The 13613-nt window shown below is 43.2% G+C and overlaps 1 protein-coding gene across 1 annotated transcript in view; it reads left to right on the forward strand.

Annotated features, from left to right (window-relative positions):
- ror1 (receptor tyrosine kinase-like orphan receptor 1) overlaps window positions 1-13613 on the forward strand; it is a 332421-nt gene that overhangs the window by 270654 nt on the left and 48154 nt on the right. Inside the window, exons 4-5 of the mRNA XM_078219199.1 lie at window positions 668-955; window positions 6914-6950. Of these exons, the coding sequence (XP_078075325.1) occupies window positions 668-955; window positions 6914-6950 (325 nt within the window). The remainder of the gene's footprint in view (window positions 1-667; window positions 956-6913; window positions 6951-13613) is intronic.

Raw genomic sequence — 13613 nt, forward strand, 5'->3', positions numbered from 1 at the left:
CACTTTCATGTCCCCAGGATGTACAAAGAGCTTAATAGCCCATTAAGTAATTTTGAAGGAATCATTTTGTTGCGTAAGGAGATGCGATGACCATTTGAAAACAGCAAGGTCCCACAAACAGCAATGAGATAAATGAACTGCTTTTCCCAAAAACTATTTTCAATGAGGGGTAAATATTGTCGAGCATAAGAGGAGATTTTCCTGCTCCTGTTTGAACATTGCCATAAGAATCACCTCAGTTACATGCATCAGCGGAAAAAACAGCATCTCCAACAATGCAGCACTCCTTCAGTAATGCCTTGAAATGTCAGCTTAGATTATGTCCTCCAATCATGGAGTGGGGCTTGAAACCTTAACCAGAATCAAAAGTGAAAATGCTACCTCGAGCCAAGCTGTGAAAGGATGGGAGATCTGACTGATATCTTTTACTGTTCTCTCTAGTCAGCTGACACTGAATCAACTAATTCAATACAGAGATAGTGAATGCAAGCTGAAACATTTGTAGTTTGTATGGCTCACCACCAAACTTTGTGATGGAGTTACTCACTGATAACCTCACCAGTGCTCGGCTTTTCTTGTTGCTGAATGTATTTTACTTTTTTCCCATGTTTATTGAACTGTTTTGCTGACTTGCAGCTAAATATGTTTTTGTACAACTCTTTTTCAGATTATTATCTAATCCTAGATGAGCCAATGAATAATATCACAACCTCGCTTGGCCAGACTGCAGAGCTATACTGTAAAGTGTCTGGCAACCCAGCCCCTACAATACGCTGGCTGAAGAATGATGCGCCAGTTGTCCAAGAACCACGGAGAATATCCTACCGACTGACTAACTATGGCTCTCGTCTCCGAATTCGAAACCTTGATACCACAGACACGGGTTATTTCCAGTGCGTAGCTACAAATGGACAAAAAACTGTCTCAACCACGGGTGTGCTTTTTGTAAAATTTGGTAAGATCTACTTTGAAATGTTCCATAGTTTTTGAGAAACTAAAGCAGGCAGCTCCAACTCTAAAGACAGTTTTATATTGGTGCTGGGGTGTCAAAAGGCCAACACTCAAACTGATATCCATGTCCTCCCCCATTTGCTGTCAGTTGTAGGGATAATTTTCCTCCGACCCACTGAAGGAGTTCTGTAAATGGTTAACAGTGTCTTCTGCACATGTACAATTTGCACACCAACTGTACACAATTAGAAGCCAAGAAGTAAAAACACACGTTTGAGCAATGCTTCATCAGCTCCCAGACACTTCAGACTGTGTGAGACACCAAGGTCAGAACTGCTTGGGCAAGACTTTTCAGCAGATTTCTGATGTCTGCCATTAAGCTGAAATGAATGTCAGAAGCCTGTGGTCTGGGAAACGGGCACACAGGTGATTTTCCCAGAATTGGCTTGATTAACTGGCTTGCTGTCCATTAAAGATAGTGGGTGGTCTCTTGAAACTAGTGGGCCAATGGGAGGCCCTCCAACATTGAAGAAGCAGCAGCAGGATGCCCCAGAAGGAGGTGCTGAATAACCTCTTCAAAGTTAAAACTAAAAAGGCCTTTGCAACTGGGCCATCACTGTGGCAGGCAGGTATCCAAGGTAAAAGTAACATTATTATACTGATTCTTGGTTACTGTCATCAGGATTCCAAAACGTCCCAACTGTGCAAAATATTTCTAGTAAGTCGGTTGTGGAAAATGCTCAGCAGAGCAATTAATAACTTGGGCTTGAATTTTCACAATGACAGAGAATCTTTGCCATCATTGCAAAAATGATGGAAGAAGCCAAAATAACGAAGTCCCACCCCTGGACACAGCACTTACATTTTTATGGGGGCAGGAATGGAGCTGGGTCAGGATTTGCGCATATACATTTTGTGGACCTGCTAGGAGCAGATCTAACCTTAGCAGAATCCTTTGGAGAGGTTCAGTACATTTTTAGAGAGATAAGAAAGCCCTGTGGATATTGTCCTGGGACACCTTTGGGAGAAATAAGCTGCCCTTTGGGAGAGGCAAAATGCCCTTTAGGATTGTTAAAAGTGGACAGGAATGTGTGTAAAATGTGCATAAATTCATTGGAACTGTCACGAGAGCTGTCATGAGGAACTGTCAAAAGTGTCAAGTGGAGCTGTCAAGCTGCCAAGGCATTTAAAACTTTGTTTTATTTAATCTCAGCTTGGCTCCTGAGGTCTGCCCATGGTGGATACTTTGTGAGTTGGCATGGTAGTGTAAAGGCAAAGGGTGGTGAGTGGAAGCAGGTGTTGGCACTAAGTTGGCATGGAGGGCATGAGAGGCCATAGGAGGTGAGTAGAGGGCATAAGGTGACATGGGTTGGCATAGCTGGGGCATGCAAGTGTGTGTGGGGGGGGGGATGAGGGCTGGAGGGCTGTCTTAATGTTTTCTTTTAATCTTTGACAAAGTGCTGGTGCACTAAGGCAGGCCTTCCCTGGACCCCACCCCCTTTTTGGATTGAAAATCCCAACAAACCAGAGCCGGAAAATGGTCTGACTCTGCGGGATCAAAAAGTCACGCCTTGGGTGATGGTTAGCTAGGTAATTTTGAGCAAAGATGAAGTACAAGCGGTTCTAGTGTGAAATCAGTTAAGGTGGTGAATTTACAGCATCATGTAAGTAAATTCTCAAAGGAATTAAAGGGTGTTTGTTTAAGTTTATTTTTGCCTATAGTGTATTGATACTAATGCAGTGAGTAAACTTGTAGTTCTCTCTTATTGTCGCAGTGACTACATTGTATTTTCGTTACCACAACACTTAAAGCAGTTAAACTAACTGCGCCCTAATAGCTCAATCACTGATTATGAGATTGAGCTAGTCAGGTCTTCATTTTTATCTTTGGTCTGTGCTGAGTTGGCTGATCTGACAAGGTAATGGAGAACTCAATGTTAGAAAGAGGAGAGAAACAGAGTTGTTGTTCCTGATTACAATATATGCTGCAAAGTGTATGCTGGGTGAGGACAGGATTGGGTTTGACTGCCATGTTAAATTGTTGAATAGCTTACCAACACACTCTGTACTGCTTTACATGTGAAGAATGCACACTTGGCTGAAGTATTTTCAAGAGGGAAGAACAGAAATCTTTGTTTTTTTTCATTTTCAAAGGCTAAGCCGGAAAGAAAGAAATGGAGGAAATGGAACCCAAATGCGTCTCCCCATTGGAAGTTCCTCACTTTGATCAGATCAAGGTGCAGGCATCAATGTAGTATAGTGCAATGTGAGGCCACATCTGCAGTCCATCAGTTGCTACATTTCCAATCGCATCTGCTGCCCTGTGGGAAGGAGGCATGTGGGGATTTGACACTTTCCATGATAAGGGAATGAAAATCATAGACAATTGTTCCTCTCTCCTGCTCTACCTCACCACTACCTCTTTTGATGTCTCCATTGTTCCTAAATTATCAGACTGCTTATTGACATTCTGTATCACACGAGCAGAAGCTTCTTCCATTTAAGCACTGAGAAAAGTCAAAGCATTGTTTCCATCCCTTCATTTTGTTCCCTGGCTACAAACTCCTTCCCTCACCCTGACAAATGTCTGAAACTAAACCAGGCTCCTTGCAGCCTTGTGCCATATTTGACACTGAGATTATAATATTAGGGTTGTAATGGTAAATGTGGAGGACCGTGTAAATAACACTTCCCATAATAATAATGTAAGAGACACATAACCAACAGCGAAGGGGGAGAAGGTTGCTAGCTTTAATACCTAGTCATGTGTATCTGCAAATAGTTCAGTTATATCTAATGAACCAGTATTGCTCTCACATACCTATGTCTCAGCAACCATTCCTCAGCTGCTCCATACAACAGAGATGAGCTTCCAGCCACATTTTTATGCCATCACTAAGATTGCCTGTTTCCACTTTTGTAACATTGCCCAACTTTTCCCTTGCTTTGACTCATCTGCTGCTGAAACCCTCATTCATGCTTGCATTACACCCTGTCTTGGCTATTCCAATGTACTCCTGACTGGTTACTCACATTCTACCCTCTGTAAACTTGAAGTCATTCAAAACCCACTGCCCATAGAATCCCTAGAGTCCCAAAGAATCCCTTCAGCGCTGAAGGAGGCCATTCAGCCCATTGAGTCTGCACCGATTCTTCAAAAGAGCATCTTATCCACTGTGCCACCGCGCTGCGCATATCCTAACTCAGGCCAAGTCCAGTTCACCTATCACTGTTGTGCTCACTGACCTAAATTGGCTCCTGGTTAGCCAACATCTTGGTTTTAAAATTATTCATCCTGAGTTTCAAATTCCTCTGTGGCCTCTCCTCTCCATATTTGCATTTGCCTTCTGTCCTATAATCTGCCGAGAAATGTTCAGTGAACTAATAATGACCTCTTGAGCATCCCTGATTTTAATCGCTCCACCATTCGTGGCTCTACCTCCAGCAGTCTAAGCCCTTGGCTCTGGAATGACCTTTGTGAACCTCTCCCCCTCTCTTTCCTCAAACTACCTCTTTGGCAAAGCCTTTTGGTCATCTGACCTAATTATGTGGCTCACTGTCTTATTTTACAACGCTGCTGTGAAGGGCAGTAGGACATTTTAATAGGTTAAAGATGCTGTTGTAATACAAGTTGTTGTTTATTCCCTGGCCTTGAGTTTGCATAGAATCAATCTAGGACTTTTGGTGTTCAGCTCAAAATGCCCCTAATTCATTGAGAAATATGTACAGAATAAATGTTTGTGCAATTAGAAGTTATCAGTGGTCACTGGGTACTCAAAATGGAAATGAGTCCATTCTCCAACAATAAACATCCCTCCTTTACGCTCTCCTCTCCCTCACCCACACCCACCAATAAAATGACAAGCACAGTATGACATGTTTTGGATTGAACAAAAATAAAGAATGTCATTCAGCACAGCTGCACAGTGGTTAGCGCTGTTGCCTCACAACTTCAGGGACCAGAGTTCAATTCTGGCCTCTGGAGTCTGTCTGTGTGGAGTTTGCACTTTCTCCCCGTGTTTGTGTGGTGCTCCGATTTCCTCCCACAGTTCAAAGATGGACGGGTTAGGTTGATTGGCCATGCTAAATTGCCCCTTTAGTGTCAGGGGGATTAGGAGGGTAAATACGTGGGTTACGAGTTAAGGCCTGGGGGGATTATTGACGGTGCAGGCTTGATGGGCCGAATGGCCTCCTTCTGCACAGTAGGAATTCTATGATCCTGTACTGTGACACACTAGCACATTGTATCTTTGTGTGTAACATTAAAATGAGATATTGGGTGTGAACTGATGGCATTGAGCATGAGTGCATCTCAGCCAGAGACACTTACAGCAGGGAGATGCCAAATCCTGATGATAACATCTCCAAGGAAGCAGTCAGGAAAATCACTGGGCAGATTCACCCCTGGATGGTGTTTCCTGACGGGATGCTATGGGAACATTGGCAGCTGTCTTAAGATCAGGACATGTTTCAGGTACAGGCCAAGTGTAGGAAGAAGAAGATGTGACTAAAAATGACATCCATCTTAATGACACCATTAAAACGTGTTGGTTTTAGGACCTGATCCTTGCCTATGTCACCATATCATTGTAACAACCCAAAGTCAACCTCTGAATAGAATAAAGTAGCTGATTCCAGTCGCCTCCAACTGATATCCTTTATCAGCCCACCATGTCGTGTCCTCTAATTCTATATCTGGTGTACTTGACTGGATTCACCCACTCAACATGATTATAGACCCTGCTCGGTTTTCAGGGCGGCACAGTGGCACAGTGGGTGGGGGGGTACACAATGGTTAGCACTGCTGCCTCATAGTGCCAGGGACCCGGCTTCGATCCCATTTGGGTCACTGTCTGTGCGGAATCTGCACGTTCTCCCAGTGTCTGCGTGGGTTTCCTCCGGGTGCTACTGTTTCCTCCCACAGTCCAAAAGACGTGCTGATTAGGTGCATTGGCCGTGCTAAATTCTCCCTCAGTGTACCCCGAACAGGTGCCGGAGTGTGGCGACTAGGGGATTTTCACAGTAACTTCATTGCAATGTTAATGTAAGCCTACTTGTGACACTAATAAGTAAGCTTTAAAAAGACAGTTGTACAGGGAGTTGCACAACAAAAGCCTAGTGAAGATTTAGCAGCTCAGCTCAGTGAGACTACCATGACTTGATTTCCTTTTACATTTCTAATTACTTTATTCTTGCATTTCTCCATTTTCCCCTCTCCTTCCCTAAGGCATTGACTTATGCTGGGATCAGGTTGCATGGGTGGTACCTTACCTCTGCACCTTATCATTATTTGTATGGAAGCAGACAGCAAGCATCAGCAAAACTGTTCAAACTCACAAGTGAAGGAGCAGCGCCATCAAATCTGACCTGATTGGCACCCAATACGCATGCACATTCTCGTAGGATGTACTGCTGCTCAGCAGAAAGTCTCTCTGAATTTTGTCTTCCATCCGAAGATGAAAGCAATACACTGCGGATGCTGGAATCTGAAACAAAAACAGAAGATGCTGGAAAATCTCAGCAGGTCTGACAGCGGGAAATAAAGTCATTCTGTCTCCATAGAGGCTGTCAGACTTGCTGAGACTTTTCAGCATCTCCTGTTTTTGAAGTCTTCCATCCCCCTCAGCCTAGCATTCTGATCCTAATTTTAACAACCCTGCTACTGAACTCCAATCCATTAACTCAACACAGACCAGTGATTAAACCTGGAATCTCTTTGTGACTCAGTTCCACCTTATGTAACACATTTACTTATTCATCCATTGGGCAGTGAAACATCAAACATCTGTCATAGGTAAATGGCATCCCTTTCTGCTAAACTTTAATTTTCTATTCTTGGGTATAAATCAAAGCAAGAGCCAGCAGATATCGAAAAATGGCAGTATTGTACCATAAATGGAGGGCAAGGAACAATGCCTTAACTCAAGAATATTAACACTCCATATTTTTTCCCCACTTATAGGTCCCCCACCAACTCCAAATTCAGGAAAGGCAACACAGTGAGTATATCTTTCTCTGCACTGTTATCTGTTTCCACAACTAATGTTTATTATACCATTCTGCTTCACGGGAAAAGGGATCAGTTCCTGAAAGGCACAACAGATAATTACATGGGTTCGTCATAACTTGGATGAAAGATTTTTAAGAAACTTTTAAATTGCACATACAATTATTTGAATAGTGCTTTATAACCACTTCTGTATGAGTGCTCTTCCTGTGATGTTCACGTTTGTCATGAAATCAAAGGTGTAACCTCACTAATCAGCCCAGACAGTGAAATCCAAAAAATGTTCCTCATTGCCTTCTGAATCTCACTATTCAAAAAAAACCAGTTATACAACAAAGTATGTGTTTTTATCTCTACTGCTTGTGCATGTGTTCAGCCTGTTTGCCTTGCAGCTTAATTTATTCCCTTTCCCGCTCCTTCAATGTTCTCTCATCGTCGTTCAAGTGATAATTCTATCAGTCTGCCAGTATTCATGTGGGTTTGTAGTCAGTGTTAATGACTTGTCTGATTGTGAAGGTTAGCAGAACAGTAAAACATCCCAAGATGCTTCACAGAAGCATAATCAGACTCAAATCGACTTCAAGCTGAAGAAGTCGATATGAAGACAGGTGATTAAAAACATGATCAAAGAAGTAATCTGTCAGAAGTATCTTAAAGAAGCAGACAGACACAGAAAAGTTCATAAAGGGAATTGCCTTGATGCTGAAGGTGAATCTGACAGTGCTGGAGTGAAGGAAGTGGGATATGCACAAGAGGTCAAGTCTTCAGAGGGTTGAGGAGCTGTAGGATGTTACAGATATAGGGAGCAGACGGGCAGTTTTCGAAGATGAGGGTGAGAAATATTAAAATCAAGGCATTGGAAACTAGGTGCCAGTGAGCACAAGTGATGGGTGAAGAGGGCAAGATGTCAGCTAGGATACCATTAGCAGGGTTCTGGATAAACTCAATTATATGAAAAGTGGAAGTTGAGATGCCAGCTAGAGTCTGAAGATAACCAAAGCACGGATGAGAGTTTCAGCAGTAAGGCAGGCTCAAGATGATGGTTCCAGTCTTCTTAATGTTTAATTGGAAGATATTGTGGCTCATCCAGGACAAGATATCAGACGAGCAGCCTGACAGCGCTTGATGCTCAACATGTTAGAACTCACATAGCCAGGTGATGAAGGATAAAACACTGGAATTTAGGGCCCGATTTTACCAAAACTTCGTGCCCGTTTTCGCGGTAAAGTTGGGCATCGGGCCTTTAACGCGGTGCGCACCCGATTCCTAGCAGAGCGCGGCTTTACCAACACCCGATTCGGGCGGCCAAATCCCACTTTACCACCGTGCGGCCCAATCCGCGTCTGTGTTTTTAACGACCTGGTAAATAAAAGTCTGAAGCCGGCGCTTCCTCAGTGAGGGTTGGTGAGGAGGTAGGAAGATCTTTGGAAAATAATGTCAAAGTTATAATCGCAGGGACTAAAACCCTGACAGTCAAAAATCCGGGATAATATTTCAAAATGTATATCCCCCCATCCATGTTCTGGAATATTATCCCAGATTTTTGACTGTCAGGTTTTAGTCCCTGCGATTATAACTTTGACATTATCTTCCAAAGGGGATTCCTCTAATTCTGTGCAATGTTCAGATGAAAACAAGATGACAAAGGACCCAAGGCTGCTCCAGAGGCAGAGTAGCTGCACCCAAAGTTGCCAATGCAAGTCACCTTCATAAGTAGGGGCACATCTGCCATGGCATGTGAGAGAAGAGTTGCCAATACAAGCTTCTTTTCACTATGGTTGGTTTCCCAGATGTAGTAATCTCCTTGAATCTTATTTCCAACCAAGTTTCACCACGGGGACAATTCTGCCAAGTTCACCACAGGACTCGGAACATTTGAGCATCAATAATCCAGTTACAGATCACAAATGTATTATACAGGTCACTACTTGCTCACTAGGACACTGTAGTTTAATTACCTTTCTCATAGATAATTAGGCAGCACAAAGAGGATGCTACATTATTTGCAGTTTGCAAGATTCTCCCAAGTCCACCCGTCCCCCCCTCTCTGCTCTCTCTGCTGTTTTGTATTTCGCACCCGGGCGCGCTGCTTCGGATTTTTTTCGAACTGCGCATGCGCAGTTCACAGCTCAGACCGGTCCGCCAGTGCTAAGCACCGCCCACATCGGGCCGGAGCCGGCAAAACACGTATGGGCGCGCTGCAAAGAGGATTCCGGGCTCGGATCCGTGTTACACCCGGATCCCGCCCTTAGGCTCCGATTGGAAAAATCGGGCCCTTAGTCTACATGTACTTATAAGCTTTTATTTACAAAGGCAAATATATTGCATATCATGTGACTTCAACCCAACAACCTCTCTCTCAGTTTGCTCTTTTGTCTTAATGAATAGTCATTTGGTAGTACAGAACCCGAGTTTTGCTGAAAAGAAAGTCACGTTGTTGTAGCCTTTCATCTTCCACTCATCAAAACAGTCTGTCCTGATGAGTGCAAGGTGAAAAGCTTTGACAGCTTGGGCGGGATTTTACGGCCTCACTCAGGCGAGACCGGAAATTCCCACCCGAGGTCAACAGAGATTTCTGTTGTCGGACCCTCGCCCGCTCCGATTCCTGTGGTGGGCGAGGTGGTAGAGTTCCGGCCCATGTCCTTTTTTTCAGCACTATCAAGATGAGTAGAGATGGATTTCCAATTAATGTCCACCGTGTGACTACAATTAATACCTTCAATATTTTAGAACCTAAATGAGTGGGTTGCCTCACTTGGCATGCTGAGTTTCTTTTTGTAATATTCATACTGCTGCTTCAGTGCAAGCCAAGGGTCAAAACTGGGACTTTTGACTTGTGTGGTACAGTGTTACACGTCATATTTAGCTATTGACCAGTTCACATGACAATCTTATAAGTCATCCCATTTCTCTTCTCTTTCCCCATAGCCTTATAAATATTTCCCCTTCAATTATTCATCCAGTTCTTTTCGGAAAGCTATTTTTGAATGTGCTTTCATTACCCTTTCAGACAGTGCATTCCAGATCCTAACACTTCAGTGCATAAAGAAATTCTCCTCACCATAACTTTGGCACTTTTGCTAATTCACTTAAATCTGCTTCTGGTAACCAAAGCTTCAGACACTGGAAACAGTTTCTCCCCATTTACTCTGTCAAAACCCTGACAAGATTTTGAATATATTGATCAAATCCACTCTTCACCTTCTCTGCTCTAAAGAGAACAACACAGTAAGAAGTCTCACAACACCAGGTTCAAGTCCAACAGGTTTATTTGGTAGCAAACGCCACTAGCTTTCGGAGCGCTGCTCCTTCGTCAGGTGAGTGGGAGATCTGTTCACAAACTGTGAACAGATCTCACACTCACCTGACGAAGGAGCAGCGCTCCGAAAGCTAGTGGCGTTTGCTACCAAATAAACTTGTTGGACTTTAACCTGGTGTTGTGAGACGTATTACTGTGTTTACCCGAGTCCAACGCCGGCATCTCCACATCTATAGAGAACAACCCCAGCTTTCCTAGCTTCCATGTAACTGAAGTCCCCCGTTTTTGGTGCCATTTGAGTAAATCTCCTCTGCATCCTCTAAGGCTTTGACATCCTTCCTAAAGTGTGGTGCCCAGAATTAGGTGCAGTAATCCAGCTGTGGCCTAAGCAGTAGCAGTAATTTATAAAGATTTAGCCAAATTTCCTTACTTTTGGCTTTACAGTGATCGTGTATGCTTATTTACTAGCCTTCTCTTTTTGATTTAACACATTCAAAGGTTGGTGTATGTGCACCACCAGATCTCTCTATTTCCTCTGCCCCTTTAAAATTGTGCCATAAGGTTTATTTCTCCTCCTCATTCTTCCTACCTCTAGCTTCAACTCCAAGAGCTTCAGTTTTACTAACAAATCTATCATGTGACATTCCATCAAATGCTTTTTGAAAGTCCTGATACAGAACATCATTAACCTCTATTAACATTCATTAACCTTCTTGGTTACTTCATTGAATAACTCAATCAAATATTACCTTTAACCAATTTGTGCTAGCTGTCATTTACAAATTCATATTGTCCCAAATAATAATTTGTCTTGCCTCAGATTATTGTTTCTGTCTTGGATTATAACCATATTATTTCCACAGATTCCTGTTTATCATCACCATCACCATGTGTGATCTACCTTAAGGCTTTCCATATCTCTCTGTGATGTTGCCAGTCTTTTCATTTGTCAATAATTTCCTTCAACTTTCAATTCATCCAGCTTTGATATTTTCTTCCTTTTTTTCCTTGAAAGCTTATCTCCATAACATTTCTTACAAGTCTGTTACCCCTTAGGATGTGCCCTACCCACAGTCTCAGCCTGTTCCTAATTGCATTCAGCATATTTCTTTGCTCCTCACTCTCCACAGTGCCTCATCATTTGTTACTGTTTCTGGCCAGCAGACCCTTTCCATTCTCCTCCAGACTCACAGAATTGCACTCCTCCTTCTGTAAGATCCAACACTCGCATCCAGACAAACACCACTCTAAGTCAAGCTCTCTATAAGTTGCTTCCTGATAGCTGTTGATTCAACTTTCTGGTTAGTAACCATCTCTTTGCACCAAAAATGACCTTCCTCATTGCTATCCTTGTGCTTATTTCTATGTTGCATCTTCCATCTGCAGATGTTAAGCTTCCTAAATGCTTGAATTCTTGTGCCTGTTCTATTTCTCTTCCTTCTATGATAGCTCTTCACAGTACTAAGAGACACTGGAGAAATAGCCCATTCATATGTGGGACAAACAGGAATAGTGAGAGCAGCCAACAGTGAGTTGGAACCAATATGTAATTGTAAAAGGAGGACAAGGTCATTGTTCATAACCAGTCCTCTTCAATGTCTATGCAGAAGCCATGATTAAAGAAGCGGCACGGTAGCACAGTGGTTAGCACTGCTGCTTCACAGCTCCAGGGACCTGGGTTCGATTCCCGGCTTGGGTCACTGTCTGTGTGGAGTTTGCACATTCTCCTCGTGTCTGCGTGGGTTTCCTCCGGGTGCTCCGGTTTCCTCCCACAGTCCAAAGATGTGCGGGTTAGGTTGATTGGCCATGCTAAAAATTGCCCCTTCGTGTCCTGAGATGTGTAGGTTAGAGGGATTAGCGGGTAAATATGTAGGGATATGGGGGTAGGGCCTGGGTGGGATTGTAGTCGGTGCAGACTTGATGGGCCAAATGGCCTCTTTCTGCACTGTAGGGTTTCTGTGAAGCATGTGAAGACACAGAATCTGGCATTAAGGTTGAGGGGAGTGAATGATAACATCAGTTAGATTTGCAGATGACAAAGCAAGCACAAAGAAAGACTGCAGGAACTGGTAGATGGAATAGTAAGAACATCAGCATGAAAGTGAATCTCAAAATCATAAACATATATTCATATATTCCTGTTTATAAAAAGATATAAAATAAGCTTGGTGCTGTTAAGCTAGTTGCTGTGAGTAAAGTCAATGGCCCAAATCTTCCACGCAGCAGCAATTACAGTCAGATTGCTAGCATAACATCCACAAATGGATTTTCCAGCAGGAGCCATTGGACAGCAACAGGAATCTCCCCATTCTCCCTGTGGCTCCGAGACCAATTCCAAACAACTCCACCATCTCTCCAACATAGTTCAAATAACTCTCTTCAGACTGGGGACAAAACCCAGGATCTTCCTGTCCTGATGCTTCAGTAATCCCAGTGATATACTGTCAAGATTAATGTTGCTCTGGCAGCTTTTCCTCATTGAAATCTGCCCAACCGAATCATGTGAGTGGAATAACACTGTGTAAACTCAAATATAGCACCAGGAATCAACGCAAACTTAGATATAAAACAGAAAATGCTGGAAAACCTCAGCAGATCTGACAGCATCTGTGGAGAGAGAATAGAGCTAATGTTTTGAGTCTGGATGACCCTTTGTCAGAGCTCGTCACCCACACTTGAAACGTTGGCTCTACTCGCTCTCCGAAGAGGTTGTCAGACTTGTTGAGATTTTCCAGCATTTTCTGTTTCTGCTTCAGATTTCTGCATCCAGAGTAATTGGCTTTAATAAACTCAGACATCATTGCAGGCTTTTACTGCATCTCTCACCAAACTGATTAAAGTCCTAGCATCTTTAAATAAATGAGTAGTAGGTGGATGTAATGTGTGCCCTGTGTATGCCTGTGCACGCAGAGCCTTAAGAAATTTTCTCCTATTTAATACACTGTCTGTACACTGACAAGAATTCTACCCCACCCTTGTGTTCCCTCCCCCTTAACACCAAAGAGCTTGGATAGCATCATTAGTGAGCATTCTGACTTAGTTTAGAATGCAACACCAGAGAACATGGATGTACATAATAATGCGTGCCCACAATTGGTTAGGTTGTACGTGTATTGACAACACCCAGCTCTATCTAGCTGCCTTCTTCATTGACTCAAAGGTAGTCGCCACACCTCAAATTGCCTGTCTGTTATCAAGATATGAGTGAGCCAATCTTCCCCCAGCTAAATGTCAGCAAATTTGAGACCATCTTGTTAAACCCTTGTCAGCACCTCTGAGCCTCTGCCTTATTTCCCATTAATCTTCCTTGTTAGCATCACAAACTGAGTCAGGATAGAAGTGACTCCCTTGACATTCTGCTCAACCACAAGCTCAGCTTTCTCCTCCCCTATCTAT

Source organism: Mustelus asterias, chromosome 8 (assembly GCF_964213995.1).
Source record: "Mustelus asterias chromosome 8, sMusAst1.hap1.1, whole genome shotgun sequence".
NCBI classification, from domain to species: domain Eukaryota; kingdom Metazoa; phylum Chordata; class Chondrichthyes; order Carcharhiniformes; family Triakidae; genus Mustelus; species Mustelus asterias.